A 21181-nucleotide genomic window follows, 5' to 3' on the forward strand; every position below is an offset into this window, starting at 1 on the left:
CAGAGCTCCTTTAAATTTGTGGGGCAAGGGAGTGTGTGATGATGGCTTCGACTAGGTTCTGTGTGATCTTAATACCTTCATGAGAGCACAGGCCATGCTGAAAACTAAGCGTTTGAAATGATATAAGCCATGTGGCATATTGACTACCAGGGCTTTCTGTGATTCCTTGTAAGTAAGGTCTGGAAAGCTCAACATTCAGAAAATAGTGGCTTTCCTTGAGTGCAGTGTAAAGCTTGCCTGGTTTTGGAATGGGATACATATCGATCACTGACTCGGAATTGACTGTAACCTTAAAGTCGCCACACAGGTGTGGTTTTTCCAGTGTTGCCCACTCTCTTGCAGACTTGGGTTCAATGACATTGAAGGCTGTCAATCTTGATCGCATCCTGCAGTGCGAGGGGCATGGATAATGCATAGAAGAAGCAAGAGCACACTGATTTCTTTAATATAATATGATATTGCAGTTCCTGTGTCGTTCACAAGTATGATGCAATGTTCCTTGAGATATGCATGCACGTCTAAAGGGACAGGCACTGTGGTGACTACAGCTATTATGAAATACATGAAATGTAGCCACAGTTGCAAATATGGACAATCATCAGTTGTGTAATGGAATAAAAATTTGTGCCTGAGTAGGACGTGAACCCAAATTTCCCAATTATCACAAGTGGGCACCTTAGTATTCGGCTATTCGAGCATGCTTCATGGCCAGAACATGTCCAAAGGAACACTGTGACATACTGCTGAACAGCACAGACACTGCAATATCATATATATCTACTCACACTGGGCAAGTGACTTTCAATTGAAGTGCCTGCCCTGTAAGGGAGTATACGTAATGGATGTGTTAGTGCAGGTTGTAGACACATGGTTGATGACACGTGGAAGTTTGGGACTGGCTGTACAGTGTCCTCAGATGGCCTAATAATAAGGTGACCACTCATGAGAAGTGAGAAATCACTTTCGAACACCGGTCTGACACGAATTTTCATTGTCATCAATCTATTATACAGGTTGTCCATATTCACAACTGTGAATACATTTTATGTATCTTGAATGCAATGTACACTATTCCAGGGACACTTGAGCTTTTGGTTTTAAACAAAAAATTGTGGGACGTTTTGGTGGTATTGGTATTAGTTGTGGTTTAGTGTATGATTTGAAGTAGTTACTTTCTCAGTATAGAGTGAATTCCAAGATCACTATTGTTAGTTCCTTAAATCGTTCTGCTGTAGTAATTGAATTTTGGTGATATAGACATTTAGTTTTTTCAGTAATTGTTAACATTTTACAATGAATGAGAAATGTGGGCTTTGTCGTAGTTTGTGAGTAATGAGTTACGGTGTGAGATTTGTTCAAAGTATTTTCTTTGGGGAATGCAGTGGGGAAGTTAGCAGGCATTCTAGTGAGATCCTCTCCTGGAAATGGAGAATTTGTTACAGAAATAAGTTAACGAAGTAATATGATCATAGGATCTGTGCCCTTCAGGTACAGTTACAAAACACAAAGGAGGAATTAGGTGTGATGAGTAGGGAGAATGGCACTGGGGAATGGGAACTGGCAGTCAGTAAGAAGGCAGATAGGAGGAGGAGATATTCAACAGTTGTATTTTGCATTTCACCAATAGATTTGACTAACTGTCAGACTTTAGTGGGGAGGAACCTCTTGTAGCTGTAGGTGTAGGGAACATGCAGCAGACCTTGGTAGTTAAGGACCCTAACACAGATGCAGTTTCAAATAGAAAGAAGAAGGTTCTGCTGTTACATAGTTCACATGGCAAATGTGTAGGCCAGCAGTTGCAGGAAGTGTTGGGGAGTGAGTACCAGGTCACAAACATTGTGAATCCTAGTGCAAGGTTGTCTGAGGTGACTGTTAACTTAGGGGAGTTATGTTGGAGTTTTACAAAAGAGGATCAGGTTGTGATTGTGGGTGGAGCTGGGAATACTCTTGATAGGGAGGGTGAGTAGGTGTGCAAATAGAATAGTTAACCCAAGGATAAAATTAAAACCATATGGTCAGTCCTGAAGGAAATGTGTGGTCAGCAGCATAAGGTTTAGGATATAAAGTCAGCACATAGTAAAAATGTTTCTGTTACCAATAAGTTGGATGTGTGAACAGTACTTTAAAACTACTTTCTGAACATAGCTGGGGAATTAATAAACAGTTAGTTTCCAGCGAATTACATAAATCTCTTGGAAAATACCTTCCCAAGACTGTTACCTGAAATACTCTTCTGTGATACTGACAAGGGAGAGACTGAATCAAGAATTAAATCACTGAATACTAAGGACTCTCGTGGATGTGATGGAGTATCTAGCAGAATACTTTTAGACAATTTTAGAAATATTTCTGTGCCATCATTGTTTGGTAAAATTATTGAAAAGTCTGTGTATGTAAGAAAAATTGATACATCTACATCTACATACATACTCCGCAATCCACCATACAGTGCGTGGTGGAGGGTACCCCATACCACAACTAGCATCTTCTCTCCTTGTTCCACTCCCAAAGAGAACGAGGGGAAAATGACTGCCTACATGCCTCTGTACGAGCCCTGATCTCTCTTATCTTATCTTTGTGGTCTTTCTGCGAAATGTAAGTTGGTGGCAGTAAAATTGTACCGCAGTCAGCCTCAAATGCTGGTTCTGTTAATTTCCTTAGTTGCGATTCACAAAAAGAACACCTCCTTTCCTCTAGGGACTTCCACCCGAGTTCCTGAAGCATTTCCGTAACACTCGCGTGATGATCAAACCTACCAATAACAAATCTAGCAGCCTGCCTCTGAATTGCTTTTATGTCCTCCCTCAATCTGACCTGATAGGGATCCCAAACGCTCGAGCAGTACTCATTTCACATAATTTGCTGTCAAATGTGGTTTGGTTTTAGTAGAGGTTTAACAACTGAAAATGCTATATTCTCTTTTCTCTGTAAGGTTCTGTGTGGCTTAAACAAAAGGTTTCAAATGGTACTCATCTTTCTTGGTTTAATTAAGGTGTTTGATTGTGTTAATCACAAAATATTGCTCCAGAAGTTGAACTGATATGTAATATGTGGAGCAGCTCACAACTGGTTCAACTCTTACTGTAAGCGAAAGGTCATTCCCCACAGTACTGAGAATGGCTATGATGTGGAGTCTGAGTGGGCCACGGTTAAATGGAAGGTGCCGCAGGGGTCAGTGCTGGGGCCACTCCCGTTCTCTGTTTGCTGGTGACACTAGCTTACTACAAATATGTTGTGTGCAATGTTGCACTGTTTTAAATAGTGCAGTTCAAGACAAAAGTTCACAGCTTGTAGAAAATTAACTAACACTAAACACAGTAAGACTCAATTTTTTATAGTTTTTTACATGCAATTCAACAAAATCTGACATTTTGATTAATCAGAATGTGTATACGATTAGTGAAACTTAACAGTTCAAATTTGTAGGTGTTTAGGTAAAAATTAAACTGTTGTGGTAATCCAATGTTCAGGATACTGTTCAAAGACATAATTCTGCCATTTTTACTATTAGAACAGTATCTGAAGAAAGTGATAGCTTGACTTGAAAACTAGTCTTCTTTGCTTATTTTCATTCACTTATGATGTATGGTATTCCATTTTGCGGCTTTCACTCAGTTAAAAAGTTGCAGAAATTCAATCTGCATTTGGGTCACTGTTCCTTGACTCTTGTGCAGGAAGGCTTGCAATATTCTGCTGCATCCATTTGCAATAAGCTACCAGAAGAATTCAAAAATCTTAGCTGCAATCCACAAACTTTCGAATCTAAGCAGAAGAATTTCCTCATGAGTCACTCCATCTATCCTGTCGAAGAATTCCTTAAAAAATTAAGCTGATTTCTGTGTTACAATGCAGATTGCATTTATATAAACTTATAGCTTGTTGTCATTTTAGGATTCAAAAACATTTTATTTGATCTGTTATTACTTTTATGATGTAATTTCAAGTTCTGACACATTCTGTGACCATGTACATTTGCTCCACAATTTGGTCCTGGGGAACTAGATGCATAAAATAAGATAAAATTCTTTTGCTTAGCACGGACCCCCAGGGAAAATGTCAGGATACTTCTTACTGAAATTTTCCAATATCTGAAATAGTATTTGTTCTGAGACCAAGTGACCTGAGTCTTTGATGACAAATCCGAAAGCTGGAAAGGCATTAAGGCCAAATAGAGTCACTGTATTCTTACTGTAAACCGAAAGGAAGGCAAAGGGTCATGAAACATTTTTGTACATCTCCATATTTGTAAGTTGTCCTTTGAGTAGAATGTTTTGTTTGTTGCATGCTATTGACCACCAACCTGCAGGTAGGAGGTGTGGTGCTCCCAGCTGGAGATATGTTTGAGTATTTAATAGGGATGCAGAGACTCCAGTTTCAACCCGTAGCTGAATGTGTTTATTGCACAAAGTGAGCGTGATGAACAGTTTCTGAGATGACGTCACACTGACATGAGATTCCACTGGACTCTTCTCCCGTATCGATGTTGACCTGTAGGAAAAAAAGAAAAATAAAAAAAAAGGAGTGTTAGTTCCTTATCTGTAGGAGCATTGGCCACATATTTCTTCACTTGTGTTTTAAAAGTTTCTGTAAGCATTTTGGCCTCACCATTGGTTGGGGATGGAAAGGCAGAGACAGAAGGGGTTGAATGCTGTTTCTGTGGCACAACTCACTGAAAATCTGGGAGTGAAATTGTGGTTCATGGTTAGTGTTCATTAGTTCCTGTTGAAGCTAGTGTTTTTTGTCCACATCACAAGAGACAGATATGAGATATCCTCCTTCCTTCCAGCATATCTCGCACCATACCCCCCTCCCAACCCCACATCCCCCCCCCCCCCCCCCCCCTGTCGGAGCAGTATTCTCTGATATGCTTTCCATTTTAAAATTTCCTCTAAAGAATATCCTCAAACTGTAGAGATTTCTGATGCATCTTCTTATCTTGATTTGCCCACGTAATTGTGACCCTAATCATCACTACTGCGCATGAATCCTTTTTTGCTGGAATCACAAAATGGCATTTCCCACTGAGTCCCAGCAGTCCTGCTGCCCATGCTTGGTATGTTTGCTTAGGCAGCTTATGACACCGATAAAATTTCACATGGAATGCAAGATAGAGCAGGGTCAATGAAAGTAGATAATTAATAAACCCCACATTTTGTTAAAGGGCAGGTGTGCTGATTTGTCATAAGGCAGGAGTGGTGATGGATTCGTAGATGACTTCTGGGAGACAAAGCAGACAACAAGGTTTCCTGATATTGCCATCCCTCTAACTACTGCTGAGAAATTGCTGTAGCATGACATCAGTTGACACACCAGGAAAGGTAGTCTGTTGCACAGGATCTGAAGAAGTATATTTAATGATTTCACTGAACACTACTTCACAGTGGATTCTTGCCATATGGCAAGAAAAGTACAGTTTTATCTAGCTAGTGAATGGCAGAATGAGTGTGAGCAGATTGAGAACGATCGTTGGGTGGTGATCACATACATAGAAGGCATGGTGCAGGTAGCACTGGGAAGTGCTCCCGCAACCATCGTGCATGGTCACTCAGATGTAGTGTCTATGCTGGCAGCTGTACTTCACAGTAATGGATGCAGAGTGACTCTCACATCATATGTGCCAATCGTGATGATGACTAGCATCTAGGTGGTAGGCCATTAGGTTACCACAGATAGATAGCATTCTTTTGGAATTTCTAAAATCATGGGGAGGGGGCGGGGGGCAGAGATGTACCATTGGACTTTTGGAGGAATATCATTCACCTTTGGAGGAATATCTTCCACACAATCTGAAAGATAGCAAGAGCAGATAAATGCTAGAACTATTGCACAACCAGATTAACAGCTCTTGCATCCAAGCTGCCTGAAAAGAATAATGTACAAAAGAATGGGAAAGATCTGTTACCTGACAATTAGTAACCATAGGAAAGGCAGTGAGGCAGTTTTGAAGCTGCATGTGGTAATGGAGTCAATACTTGAGAAAAATTGACACACTAAAATGAACACACTTCATAGGATTTGTTGACTTAGAAGAACTACTGAATGATGCATGGTGCAAGATATTCAAATTTCTAGAAAAATGGGTTAAGTTAGAGGGAAAGCTGGGCAATACACACTTTTAATAAGACCGAGGTGGAGCTTGAAGAATGGAAGACCACAAGTGAAGTGGCCATACTAAAATATGCTTAAGGCAGGAATGCAGTCTTACTTCTCTACTGTTGAACGTGTATATCAAAGAAGCAGTGACATAAACAAAAGAAAGGTGCAAGACTGGGATTAAAATTTAGGGTGAAAGGTGATAAATTATAAGATTGTCTCATGAAATTACTATCCTTACTGAAAGTGAAAATGGAATGAGAAGTCTACTAAGCACAGACTATGGATTGCAGTTAAAGTAAAGAAAGACAGAGGTAATGAGAAGCAGCAGAAATCAGATTAACATCAAAAGCAATGGCCTTCTGCTACCTCAGAAACAAAATAAGGCACACAAGGAAGGTATAAGACACAGACTATAATAGAGAACATTCCTAGAGAACATTCCTCATTAAAAGCAGTCTGTTAGTATGAATCATAGGCCTCAATTTGAGGAATAAATTTCTGGGAATGTGTGTCTGGAGCACAGCACTAAACTGATTCATGGACTGTGGAAAACTAAAAAGAGGAGATTCAGAGCATTTAAGATATGGTATTACAGAAGGATGCTAAATATTAAGTGGACTGGTTAGATAAGAAATGGAATTGTTGGGAAATCCTGACTAGAGGAAGGGACAGGGTGAGAAGACACATGTTAAGATGTCAGGAAATAACTTTCACAGTACTTGAGAGAGATGTGGGTAAAAACTGCATGGAAACTGGAGACTGGACTATGTCCAACAAATAATTGAGATTATGAAGATTTTGGGACAGGAGAGGAAGTCATAGAGGGCTGCAATAGATCCCCCCCTCCCCCTCCCCCTCGTGTGCTCTTAAAAAAAAAATGCACTGTGTATTCATGAAATAGACTTGGGTCTCATTACTCTAATATACACTCCTGGAAATGGAAAAAAGAACACATTGACACTGGTGTGTCAGACCCACCATACTTGCTCCGAACACTGCGAGAGGGTTGTACAAGCAATGATCACACGCACGGCACAGCGGACACACCAGGAACCGCGCTGTTGGCCGTCGAATGGCGCTAGCTGCGCAGCATTTGTGCACCGCCGCCGTCAGTGTCAGCCAGTTTGCCGTGGCATACGGAGCTCCATCGCAGTCTGTAACACTGGTAGCATGCCGCGACAGCGTGGACGTGAACCGTATGTGCAGTTGACGGACTTTGAGCGAGGGCGTATAGCGGGCATGCGGGAGGCCGGGTGGACGTACCGCCGAATTGCTCAACACGTGGGGCGTGAGGTCTCCACAGTACATCGATGTTGTCGCCAGTGGTTGGCGGAAGGTGCATGTGCCCGTCGACCTCGGACCGGACCGCAGCGACGCACGGATGCACCCCAAGACCGTAGGATCCTACGCAGTGCCGTAGGGGACCGCACCGTCACTTCCCAGCAAATTAGGGACACTGTTGCTCCTGGGGTATCGGCGAAGACCATTCGCAACCGTCTCCATGAAGCTGGGCTACGGTCCCGCACACCGTTAGGCCGTCTTCCGCTCACACCCCAACATCGTGCAGCCCGCCTCCAGTGGTGTCGCGACAGGCGTGAATGGAGGGACGAATGGAGACGTGTCATCTTCAGCGATGAGAGTCGCTTCTGGCTTGGTGCCAATGATGGTCGTATGCGTGTTTGGCGCCGTGCAGGTGAGCGCCACAATCAGGACTGCATGCGACCGAGGCACACAGGGCCAACATCTGGCATCATGGTGTGGGGAGCGATCTCCTACACTGGCCGTACACCTCTGGTGATCGTCGAGGGGACACGGTACATCCAAACGGTACATCCAAACCATCATCGAACCCATCGTTCTACCATTCCTAGACTGGCAAGGGAACTTGCTGTTCCATCAGGACATAGCACGTCCGCACGTATCCCGTGCCACCCAACGTGCTCTAGAAGGTGTAAGTCAACTACCCTGGCTAGCAAGATCTCCGGATCTGTCCCCCATTGAGCATGTTTGGGACTGGATGAAGCGTCGTCTCACGCGGTCTGCACGTCCAGTACGAACGCTGGTCCAACTGAGGCGCCAGGTGGAAATGGCATGGCAAGCCTTTCCACAGGACTACATCCAGCATCTCTACGATCGTCTCCATGGGAGAATAGCAGCCTGCATTGCTGCGAAAGGTGGATATACACTGTACTAGTGCCGACATTGTGCATGCTCTTTTGCCTGTGTCTCTGTGCCTGTGGTTCTGTCAATGTGATCATGTGATGTATCTGACCCCAGGAATGTGTCAATAAAGTTTCCCCTTCCTGGGACAATGAATTCACGGTGTTCTTATTTCAATTTCCAGGAGTGTACATGTACAGCTACATAGATATCCCACAATTGAACCTATGGCACATGGCAGAGGGTACCCCATATTACTAATAGTCATTTCTTTTCCTGTTCCACTTGCAAATGGAATGAGGGGAAAATGACTATCCATATGCCTCTGTATGAGCCCTAATTTCTTACATCTTATCGTTGTTGTTCTCACTCATAATGTATGTTGGAGGCAACAGAATTGTTCTGCTGTCAGCTTCAAATACTGGTTCTCCCATATTTTCTCAATAGTGTTCCTCAAAAAGGGTGTTGCCTTACCTCCAGGGATTCCCATCTGAATTCCTGAAGTATCTCTGTAACACTTGCATGTTGTTTGAATCTACCAGTAACAAGTCTAGAAGCCCAGCTCAGAAATGCTTCGATATTTTCCTTAAATCCGATCTGGTATAGATCCCAAAAACTCAAACAGTACTCGAGAACAGGTTGCATTAGCATCCTATTTGTGGTCTCCTTTGTATGTGGCTTGGAACTTAAATAGTGGCAAGTATTTATTCACAACCAATATTTAAAGAGTTAAATGTTTGCACCTGTTACTGTCTTTCAAAGTAGTCATAAGCATTGTGTAGAAACCGTTGCCAGCGATGTGGAAGGCATAGTATACGAGTAGCAGAGCCTGTTCTGTTGATGGTGTGAATGGAGTGGTGTACTGTCTGTCGAATCTCTGGAACAGTACTGAAGCAGATGCCATGATGTGGTTCCTTTATCTTCGGACTCAAATCAAAGTAACAAGAACTTAAGTCTGGGGAGTATGGTGGATGGTACAGTACTTCTCAGTCCGATCGGCTGAACAGAGCAGCCACAGCTTGCGCTGCATGTGCTCATGTTTTTTCATGCAAAATGATGGGTGGGTTGAGCAGAAAGTGGTGCCACTTTGTTCGCAAAGATGGTCACAGGTGATGCCCCAAAAACGAACAGTAATACTGTGCATTGATGGTCTGCCATGGAGGAACATAATGCATTAGGATAACACCATCAACAGAACAGGCTCTGCTAACAGTATACTATACCTTCCACGTCACTGGCAATGGGTTGTACACAATGCTGGTGACTACTTTGAAGGACAGTAACGGTGCAAACATGTAACTCTTTCGTATTGGGTGTGAATAAATAGTTGCCGCTATTTAAGTTCCAACCCTTGTAGATGAGCCACATTTCCCTAGAATTCTCTCCGTAAATCAAAGTCGACCATTCACCTTTCCTACCACAATCCTTACGTGTTTGTTCCATTTTATATTGGTTTGCAACATTATGCCCAGATATTTAAATGATGTGGCTGCATCAAACAGGACACTACTAATGCTGCATCTGAACATTGTCAGTTTGTTTTTCCTACTCATCTGTGTTGTCTTACATTTTTCTACATTTAGGGCTAGCTGCCATTCATCACACCAACTAGAAATTTTGTATAATTCATCTTGTATCCTCCTACAGTCATTAAACTTCGACACTTTACTATACACCACAGCATTATCAACAAACAACTGCAGATTGGTGCCCACCCAGTCTGCCAAATTATTTATGTATATAGAGAACAACATTGGTCCTATCACACTTCCCTGGGGCAGTCCTGATGATACACTTGTCTTATGATGAACACTCACCGTTTAGAACAGCAAACTGGGTTTTGAGTGGCTTGCATCTTCTTTAACAGCCTTCATGGGACACTGTGTGAAATACTTTCCGGAAATACAGAAACATGGACTCTGCCTGTTGGCCTTCATCAGTAGTTCACAGAATATCATGAGGGAAAGGGCAAGCAGAGTTTCTCGAGAGTGATGCTTCCTAAAACCATGCTGATTTGTGGATGTATACTTCTTGGTCCCATTATGTTCAAACTGAGAATATGTTCAAGAGTTTTGCAGAAAACCATTAGGAATATCGGTCTGTAATTTTGTGAGTCTGTTCTTTTGCTCTAATGAAAGAAGTTGTCTTGAAGTGTGATAGTAAAGAGTGGTGGAGTATTAGACACTTCAGCAGTGACAGTGTCAAAGGTGATAAAAGACATGATGACTTCTATGGGTACATTGTCAGCAATAGCTGATGAAAATTTGTCCTGAGAACACCTAGTAAATATACAAACTGGGCAAAATTGACACTACATTGAACAATGGCAGTTAGAATATAATAATTTTATTTCTTCCTGGATTTGTTTTACCTGACAAGATGAAGGTTCCCAGTGTATCTCATGCTGAATCTAATCAGGATTTGGCACCCTGCAACTAATCAGGCATTTGGCATCCTTAGAGGTTATATTTACAATTAAAATTGTAGTGTGCATGTACACAAGTTACACAAACAACAACAACAACAACAACAACAATAATAATAATAATATTTATAGTTATAGTAAGTAACTTAAGTATTAGAATAATATCATTCATATAAACATTATGTTAAGTACATTCCCTGTAGTAAAATATTACTGTGGATTGAGAAGCAGTTTTTAGTGTATCTGCACAGGGTGGGTGAAAAAAGGTACACCCAACTTTTTGGACACATTCCTCACAGACAGGGAGAGGAAATGTATTACATGAACATGCCTTATTCCCAAATTATTACTCATTTTCTACAATCTGTTATAGCTCCTTAGAAACTCTTTTGTAGAGGAAATGTTAAAAATGCTCTCTTGGGTATGGTTAGTTAAATTGTAATTGGAGACAGACTTCACACCTGTGTTGTGCAGTAACGCAGGGGTACATCAGTGCTTCCAGGATTCAATTTGATAGGGAATATCTGTGCAATCAAAGGACTCTTGAACATTTCAGGTGTGAGTTTCATATGGTATGCATGTTCTTTCTGTTCTATGTGTTTCCTGTGATTAATCTGCAATTAAGAACTGTGGCATATGAGTCCTGATGTATAAATAAAGTGTTCAAGACACATGCTAATACTGATTCCACAGAATAGTAAAAAAGCCCTAGTAGAGTCTGGAGTTGTGCAGCAGAGACTGTGGTAGGGTGAAGATTTGTATCAGTCCAGGAAGTTTTATGAAAATTCAGTTTCCAGCACACAATCTGTGAAAAAGCAGTATCAGGGATTGAACCTATGTGCACATGTCCAGGTTTTAATTTGTAGATGGTTTATACTCAAGTAACTGTGCATGAAGCTTTCAGTTTGTTGATATATTTCATGGTGTTTGCAAATTTTTATGACAGTTAGTTTCAACATACACAGAACTGGCAAATCCTCTGTGGTGAATCTGTGGTAGAGAATTCCACTAGCAAAATATATTTTCAAGGGCTTTTACTTTATGAATATATTTCAGAGGTAGGATTGATTTTAAAGTCCTACCAACACTGGTGTCTACATCTACAGCTACATTGTACCCTATAAGCTAACAAGTGGTGTATGCCAGAGGGTACTTCTAGTACCACCAATTGATCTCCACCTTCCCTGTTCCAGTTACAAATGGTGCATGGGAAGAATGATTGTCAATAAGGCTCTGTATTAGCTCTGATTTCTCGAATTTTCTCGTCATGATCATTTCATCAGATGTATATGAGAGAAAGTAATATATTGTCCAAAGTGCTCACACAAAATTTCAATAGTAAACCTTTCTGTGACACACAACACCTCTCTTGTAGTGTCTGCTACTGGAGTTTGTTAAGCATCTCTGTAACAGTCTTGCACTGACTAAATGATCCCATGACAAAACGTGCTGCTCTTCATTGGAACTTGTCTATCAGTCGTACTTGGTAATGCTCTCAGATTGATGAACAGTACTCAAGAATTGGTTGCCTTAAAAGCCACTTCCTTCATGGATGACTTACATTTCCTTAAGATTCTTCCTATCAGACTCAGCCTGGCATCTGTTTATCCTACTGTTTTATATAGTCACTCCACTTAAGTTCGCTCCTGGTAGTTACTCCTAGATATTTTATGGTAGATAGTGTCTCCAGAAATTTGTCATCAATAGTGTAGTCGTACAGTAGTGGATTTCTTTTCCTGTGTATGTGCAAGACATTACATTTATTTACATTCAGGGTCAACGGCCAGAGCCTGCAAGACTCATCATACATGTGCGGTTCACTGTGTCCTTCCTACTTTCTTATAAACAACTGAATTATCTGTAAACAGTCTTAAAGAGCTTCCAGTGCTTTCTAATATGTCATTTATGTACTTTGTAGACAGTAACAGTCTTATCGTACTCCCTTGGTGTGCTCAAGAAATTATCTTTAAATCTGACAATTTTGTTCCATTAAGAACAACATGTTGAGTTCTTTCCTAATGGAAGGTAATTTGATGGTGCTGATTTCTGTCTAGGATAAAATCATTTGAGATGAAGTAATATTTCATAAAATTACAAAGAGGCAAAATGATTGGTTGTTGTTGTTATTGTGGTTGTTGTGGTCTTCAGTCCAAGCTACCCTATCCTGCACAAGCTTCTTCATCTCCAAGTAACTACTGCAACCTATGTTATGCTGAATCTGCTTAGTGTATTCATCTCTTGGTCTCCCTCTATGATTTTTACCCTACACACAGCCCTACAGTACTAAATTGGTGATCCCTCAGAACATGCCCTACCAACGGATTCCTTCTACTAGTCAATTTGTGCCACACATTTCTCTTCTGTCCAGTTCTATTCCGTACCTCCTCATTAGTTACATGATCTACCTATCTAATCTTCAGCATTCTTCTATAGCATCGAAAGCTTCTATTCTCTTCTTGTCTAAACTAGTTATTGTACATGTTTCACTTCCATACGTAGCTACACTCAATACAAATAATTTCAGAAAAGACTTTCTGTCACTTAAATCTATGCTCAATATTAACAAATTTCCCTTCTTCAGAAACGCTTTCCTAGTCATTCCCAGTCTGCATTTTATATCCTCTCTACTTCAACCGTCATTGGTTATTTTGCTCCCCAAGTAGCAAAACACATCTACTGCTTTAAGTGTCTCATTTCCTAATCTAATTCCCTCAGCATCACCTGATCTAATTTGACTACATTCCATTATCCTCATTTTGATTTTGTCGATGTTCATCTTATATCATCCTTTCACACACTGTCAATTCCGTTCGACTGCTCTTCCAGGTTCTTTGCTGTCTCTGACAGAATTACAATGTCATCGGCAAACCTCTAAGTTTTTATTTCTTCTCCATGCATTGTTTCCTTTACTGCTTGCTCAATATACAGATTGAATAACAACGGGTGTAGGCTACAACCCTGTCTCACTTCATTCCCAACCACTGCTTCCCTTTCATTCCCCTCGACTCTTTTAACTGCCATCTGGTTTCTGTACAAATTGTAAACAGCCTTTCACTCCCTGTATTTTACCCCTGCCACCTACAGAATTTGAAAGAGAATATTCCAGTCAACATTGTCAAAACCCTTTAAGTCTACAAATACTAGAAACTTTGGTTTGCCTTTCCTTAATCTATCTTCTAAGATAAGTCGTATGGTCAGTATTGCCTCACGTGTTCCAACATTTCTACAGAATCCAAACCAATCCTCCCCAAGATCAGCATCTACCAGTTTTTCCATTCATATGTAAAGAACGTGTGTTAGTATTTTGCAGCCATTACTTATTAAACAGATAGTTCGGTAATTTTCACACCTTTCAACACCTGCTTTCTTTGGGATTGGAATTATTATATTCTTCTTGAAGTCAGAGGTACTTTGCCTGTCTCATACATCTTGCTTACCAGGTAGTAGAGTTTTGTCAGGGCTGGCTCTCCCAAGGCTATCAGTAGTTCTAGTGTAATGTTGTCTACTTCTGGGGCCTTATTTCAACTTATGTCTTTCAGTGCTCTGTCAAATTCTTCATGCAGTATCATATCTCCCACTTCATCTTCATCTACATCCCCTTCCATTTCCATACTATCGCCCTCATGTACTTCACCCTTGTAGATATCCTCTATATACTCGTTACACCTTTCTGCTTTTCCTTCTTTGCTTAGAACTGGATTTCCATCTGAGCTCTTGATATTCATACAAGTGGTTCTCTTTTCTCCAAAGGTCTCTTCAATTTTCCTGTAGGCAGTATCTACCTTATTCCTAGTGAGATAGGCCTCTACATCCTTACAACTGTCCTCTGGCCATCCCTGCTTAGCCATTTTGCACTTTGTCTCATTTCATTTTTGAGATGTTTGTATTCTTTTTTGCCTGCTTCATTTACTGTATTCTTATATTTTCTCCTTTCATCAATTAAGTTGAATATCTCTTCCGTTACCAAGGATTTCTACCAGCCCTCACCTTTCTACCTTTTTGATCCTCTGCTGCCTTTACTACTTCATCTTTCAAAGCTACCCATTCTCCTTCTACTGTATTTCTTTCCCCTGTTCTTGTCAATTGTTCCCTAATGCTCTCTCTGAAACTCTCTACAACCTCTAGTACTTTCAGTTTATCCAGATCCCATCTCCAAAAATTCCCACTTTTTCACAGTTTCTTCATTTTTAATCTACAGTTCATAACCAATAGATTGTGGTCAGAGTCTACATCTGCCCCTGGAAATGTCTTATAATATTTGTTACAATTTAAAACCTGGTTCCTACATATCTGTCTTATCATTATATAATCTTTTTGACACCTTTCGGTATCTCCAGGCTTCTTCCGTGTATACAACCTTCTCTCATGATTTTTAAACCAAGTATTAGCTATGATTAAGTTATGCTCTGTACAAAATTCTACCAGGCATCTTCCTCTTTCATTCCTTACCCACTTTCCATACTCACCAACAACTTTTCCTTCTCTTCCTTTTCCTACTATTGAATTCCAGTCCCCATGTCTATTAAATTTTCATACCCCTTCAGTGTCTGAATAATTTCTTTTATCTCTTCATTGTCTGTGAAGCTAGTTGGCATAAAAACTTGTACTACTGTGGTGGGTGTGAGCTTCGTGTCTATCTTGGCTACAATAATGCGTTCACTATGCTGTTTGAGTAGCTTACTCACACTCCTATTTTTTTATTCATTACTAAACCTACTCCAGCATTACCCCTATTTGATTTTGTATTTCTAACCCTGTATTCACCTTACCAGAAGTCCTGTTCCACCTGCCACTGAACTCCACTAATTCCCACTATATGTAAATTTTCTAGCCTATCTACCCAATTAAGGGATCTGACATTCGACGCTCCGATCCGTAGAATGCCTGTTTTCTTTCTCCTAATAACGACATCCTCCTGAGTAGTCCCCACCTGGAATGGGGGACTATTTTACCTTTGGAAAATTTTACCCAAGAGGATGCCATCATCATTTAACCATACAGTATCACTGCATGCCCTCAGGAAAATTATGGCTATAGTTTTCCCTTGCTTTCAGCCGTTTGCAGTACAGCACAACAAGGCCGTTTTGGTTAATGTTACAAGGCCAGAGCAGTCAATCATCCGGACTGTTGCCCCTGCAACTACTGAAAAGGCTGCTGCCCCTCTTCAGGAACTACACATTTGTCTGGCCTCTGAACACACACACCTACAGTACGGCTATCTGTATTGCTGAGGCACACAAGCCTCCCCAGCAGTACTCCCAATAATAACTCTTGAAGTGAAAACAGTAATACCAGTTTTCAGAGCTATTTCTCAGACAGGGAAGAGGAGCAGGTCACCCAGGGGCTGTAATTCAGAATGCAGGATGACAGGGTGATCCCTGCTTCCGGTTTTAAATGTGTCTATTGGCAGTACTGAAATCCTGCCTTCTGACTGGAATGTCATTCTGTAGTTTTACAATTTTCTCAGGTAAATTTTCTTTTTGGTAGGAGTAATATTTCAGTTGGGCAAAAGGTAGGTGAGGATGATCTTGATTACACTCGAAGAAACTTAAGAGAATTATGCAATATCTCTAACAGAATGACTGGACGGCAATTTGAGCTCCATTCCCCCAAAGTACCAGTCGAGTCTTATAATTACTGTGACACATCAATCAATACATACAGGGTATTTCCATAAGAGCATGCAAAAATTTAACAGGATATAGAGGATGCTCCACTGAACAATTTGAGGTAGGGAGCCTGGGGCTGGAGAAGCCAGCTTGAGGATATAATAGGAATAAAATCACATTACTGTGACTTTTTTATCTACATTAGGTACAGTTGACTGCAAATACCATCACTGACACAATGAATGTACCATTTGTACTGTATCTTACAAAATGTGCTGAAACTGATGGCCATCAACCTCAATGCAAGTGTGACACTGGCAAACAAGATTCTGATGCACCCTGACAAATATACCTGGTGTGTTTCAAATCACATCACAGGCAGTACAATTCTGGCAACTAATTCCATCTCCATATCCATTGGGGTCTCATACACAAGTGACTTTAGATATCCCCATGGGAAATAATCAAGGGGATTTAGGTCAGATGACCTCACGGGCCATGGAATAGGAACTCTCCTTCCAATCCAGCAACCAGGAAATACAGCAATGAGATGGTTGCAAACTTCCACTCTGAAGTAAGGCGGTACAGTGTCATGTTGTATCCACATCGCCTGATGAACAGCCATGGGTACATTCTCCAAAACCTCAGATAGAGCTATTTGCACAAAACTCAAGTACAGATGACCAGGTAGGCTTCCTAGTAATCAGGCTTGTCCTCATTGTTTCCTTTCAGGAAATAAAGAATGTACATGTAAATAAACAGCACAGTACATGTAAACTTGTACGCTTGTTAGTTGTAAAGAAGCTGAAAAACAATAATGTTAGACGAAGAGGTAGACAAGTTTACTTCCATATCTCCTTAAGCTGGCTTCCATGACCCCCAGTTTGCTACTCTTAAGGATCTCTGTAACAGTCTTGGAGCATTTGCTATGTCCTGTTCATTTTTGCACACTCTTACAGAAACACTCGTATATGTTGCAGTTGTCCTGCAGACTGCTTCCAGCATCTCTGCAAAGCATCTGTCTATCTTTGTGTATACATCTGATATATCTGCAATGTCAATACAAACTTTTTTTCATGAAAATGTGCCAAAACTTGCGTATTATAAGTGACACTGAATAATTGCCTTAATAAAGCCTACACACAACACTGCAGTTCAAATGTAGATTGAATTACTATTTTAGTAATGCATTTATTAATAATATTCACTGGTGCCCAATGGTGAGACACAATTTTTAAATATTTGTCATGCCATTGTAACTTTGACTACAGCATTGGAGTATTTACTTTCTACAAAAGCATCCCTATTTAAAGTACATGTTTGCTTCCACTGTTAAAATCAAGTTCTTGAATATAAACACATATGGCAGTAAAAGTATGCAAATAGATATTTTTGCAGAAGTTCATAGCACACTTTTTCAACTACTTAAAATTACATATATTGCTATTTTTTTTAATTTTACAGAGACAATGAAGACTCTTGCAATAATTCTAGCCATTATTCCCCTTGCCATGGCAGGGAAGAAGCACAAATATGAACATTTAATTCATGATAAATATGGAGCACTATGTAAGTTGAACATTCAATGGTATGATTTATATAATCATTGTACATTTTATTCAGTACTTTAAAACTGAGAAAATAATTATGCAAAAGTGAAAATTAACCTAGATTATAACAAACAGTTGATCATGTATCTTGAGAAATAAATCTTCACTGAATTTAAAGTGTTTGATATTGTTTCACTGTCACATTTTTAATACTGTTTAATGATTAAGGCATAAAGCCGTACTACTGATAACAAATGAGGTATATGACTGGGCACGCAATTTTAAAATTAGAAGCATTAGCCAATCTCTTTTCAGCCATTCCATTACTTAAGGGGAGGCGCAGTTTAGGTACTTTTTCCCAGCCATTACGGTATTTACACCCCTGATGGGAAATTAAAAGGAAGAGCTGTCATCTCAACACACAGCTGAAATATCTTGCAGCTGGATAACATTTCACCTAAGCTGCTAATTGAATGCACAACAGAATTTTTTAAACATCTGATGCACCTAATACATACCTTCCACTACCGTAATGAATTTCGTGATCCTTTGAAAATCACATAAATTCTAGCAGTGTATAAAAATTGAGAAAAAAAATTGACACAAAAAGCTACAGAGCAATATCGTTTTAACTTCAGAACTTCACAAACTGCTAGAGGGAATAATATTAAATCACCCTGAGACATATTTCATCAAATCTAATCTATTCTAGTATCCACAGCATAGTTTTATGAAAGGGAGATTGGCTGTAACAAGAGTAGCATCCTTTATACATGAAATCATAAACTGGATAAAGGAGACACAATAAGAAGCGCTTTCGTAGATATAAGCAATACTTTTGATACTGCAGCTCATACTACATTGCATACTGCATGAACTGGAAGAATATGGGATGAACAGAGAAATACTAACACTATTTACTTACTATTTAAAAGACAGGAAACAATGTATGGGGAGTAGTCTGAAAAGTTTGCAACCTCATCATGAAGACAGTAACACTTGTCAACGAAAGTTGGGGAATTTTTTCACACTTGCATAATAATGCACTCACCACAATTTCAAATATTTTGGACTTGCATTTGTTATTTGATAGTCATTTTAGAGAGTTGGTATGAGTGTTTTTGTGAAAATGAACAAAATAGATTATCAAGTTGTAATTAGCTTTTTGTTTTCAAAAGGCAATAATCTGAAGCAAATTATGTATGAGTTGATTGCTTTGTATGGGGACTCTAAACTGTCATTTAGCACTGTGAAATTTTGGGTAGCTGAATTTGGATATGACAGTACCGGCTTGAGTGACAATGAATGTTTTGGATGGCCAAAAACAGAAACCACTGATGGTAAAACTGCTCAGGTTCATGAAATAGTGATGAGAAAAAGGAAAAACTGTTACAGGCATACTACATATCATTAGTTGACAATCTGAAAGCCGAAATTGGGGAAAAATGGTCAAATTTTCAGGATAAAAAAATTTTGTTTCACCAAGAAAACACACCATCTCACACCTCAGTGGTCGCCATGGTGAAAAGCCACCAGTTGCAGTCTCAACCACTTGAGCAGCATCCTTATACACCAGATGTAGCCTCAAGTGACCCCTCTCCCCCCCTCCCCTTTGTTAAAAGTTGAGTTCAGAGGGCAGAAATTTTCATTGAATGAAGAGATCGTCAACTTTGTAAACAAATGTTTTGCAGAGAAAGACACCTGTGGAAGGGGCAATTTTCATAACATTGTAGGTAATAAAATTACTGCAGACCACAGTCTCCATACAAAGAGCACAATTTTTTGCAGTAGATTGCCATCTGATATTTAAATAACTTAAAGAATAAACTGCAATACTTATTAATAGAGGAATGCTGTTATTCAATAGAAGAATTCAAATTATAATGCCCTCTTGTGAATCTGTTAGTGTGTTTAACCATAAGCTTATTTTTGTAACAAAAAGCTGATAACTTCTTATCTTCATCTGTGCATGAATTTGGCTTTTAGTGGTGCTATCTTATGTTTCACCTTATATGTAAATTAAAACTATGACAATGTCTGAAAACTGATTTTATGTCGGCAGTGAATGAATAAATAAATATAAATGAATAAATGGCATTATATTTGTTTTTTCCCGGTTATATGACAGAGTATAACTTCCGTACCCATAATATTATGTAAAGTATAGTTGCTACTTACCATACAGTGAAGATGATGAATCACAGATAGGCACAATAAAAAATAGCCTGTAGCTGCTGAAGCCAGACCACGAGCAGCAGTGCATGATGGGAGAAGCAACCAAGGGGGAGGGGGTGGGGGGTAAGGAGGAGGCTAGGGCAAGGAGGGGAAGGGATATCAGGCTATGGATGAAGGTCGGTAAAGTGCTGCTTGTGGGAGCATATAGGGGTGAGTTGGAGAGAGGGTAGGGCAGCTACATACAGTTGGGTGGTTAGCTGTATGGCAGGGGGGAGGGGTAGTGAAAAAGGAGAGATGTAAAAAAAAAAATAAAAAAAAATAAAAAAATAAAAAAACCCTGTGAGGGTGTTGGTGAAACAGATGGCTGTGTAGTGCTGGAATGGGAAGAGGGAAGGGACTGGATGGGTAAGGACAATGACTAACAAAAGTTCAGGCCAGAAGGGACATGGAAATGTAAGATATATTACAGAGAAAGTTCCCACCTGCACAATTCAGAAAAGCTGGTATTGGTGGGTATTATCAAAATGTTTCACTCCAGGACAAATTCACTGTTTATTACAAGGCAACAGATGGATTAAATGGGGTTCCCACTAATGCACTAACTTTAAAGGACCTTTCTCAAAAAGCTTTATGTGTTTGAGAAAGCACAACATTCCTTTGCTCTGTCATGCAATGCTTCAGAATTGGTCTAGAAATTTTGAGTACAGTTCAGGCATTATGGGAGAAATTTTGACAATTTTGAGAGCAGAGACTCATACATTTACTGTGTTAGAAAAGAAAATTGAGCTGGGTTTTGATGAAACAAACATTGATGTCCATGTCTGCAATGATGCAATGGAAGACAAGATTTTAGGACCTTACAGCAATGTGCTAGTTGCGATGGTTCATGGTTTATGGAAATCTTGGAAGGAGCCAGTTTATTATGATTTTGATATGAAAATGAACAGTAATCTGCTCCAAGGAATAATAAGGAAAGTTGAACATTCAGGGTTGCATGTTGTGGCTGTAACATGTGATATGGGAGGAAAAAATTATGGACTGTGGAATGAGCTTTGTGTTGACACATCCTAAACATTTTTCACAAATCCATGGGAGGAAAAAATTATGGACTGTGGAATGAGCTTTGTGTTGACACATCCTAAACATTTTTCACAAATCTAGCAGAC

At 40.0% G+C, this 21181-nt stretch overlaps 1 protein-coding gene across 1 annotated transcript in view; it reads left to right on the forward strand.

Moving 5' to 3' along the window:
- Window positions 1-21181, forward strand: part of LOC126351614 (uncharacterized) — a 57908-nt gene that overhangs the window by 14211 nt on the left and 22516 nt on the right. Inside the window, exon 2 of the mRNA XM_050002620.1 lies at window positions 17755-17859. Coding sequence (XP_049858577.1) covers window positions 17760-17859 — 100 coding nt within the window. The 5' untranslated portion in view covers window positions 17755-17759. The remainder of the gene's footprint in view (window positions 1-17754; window positions 17860-21181) is intronic.

The sequence above is a fragment of the Schistocerca gregaria genome, chromosome 1 (genome assembly GCF_023897955.1).
Source record: "Schistocerca gregaria isolate iqSchGreg1 chromosome 1, iqSchGreg1.2, whole genome shotgun sequence".
Classification (NCBI taxonomy): Eukaryota; Metazoa; Arthropoda; class Insecta; order Orthoptera; family Acrididae; genus Schistocerca; species Schistocerca gregaria.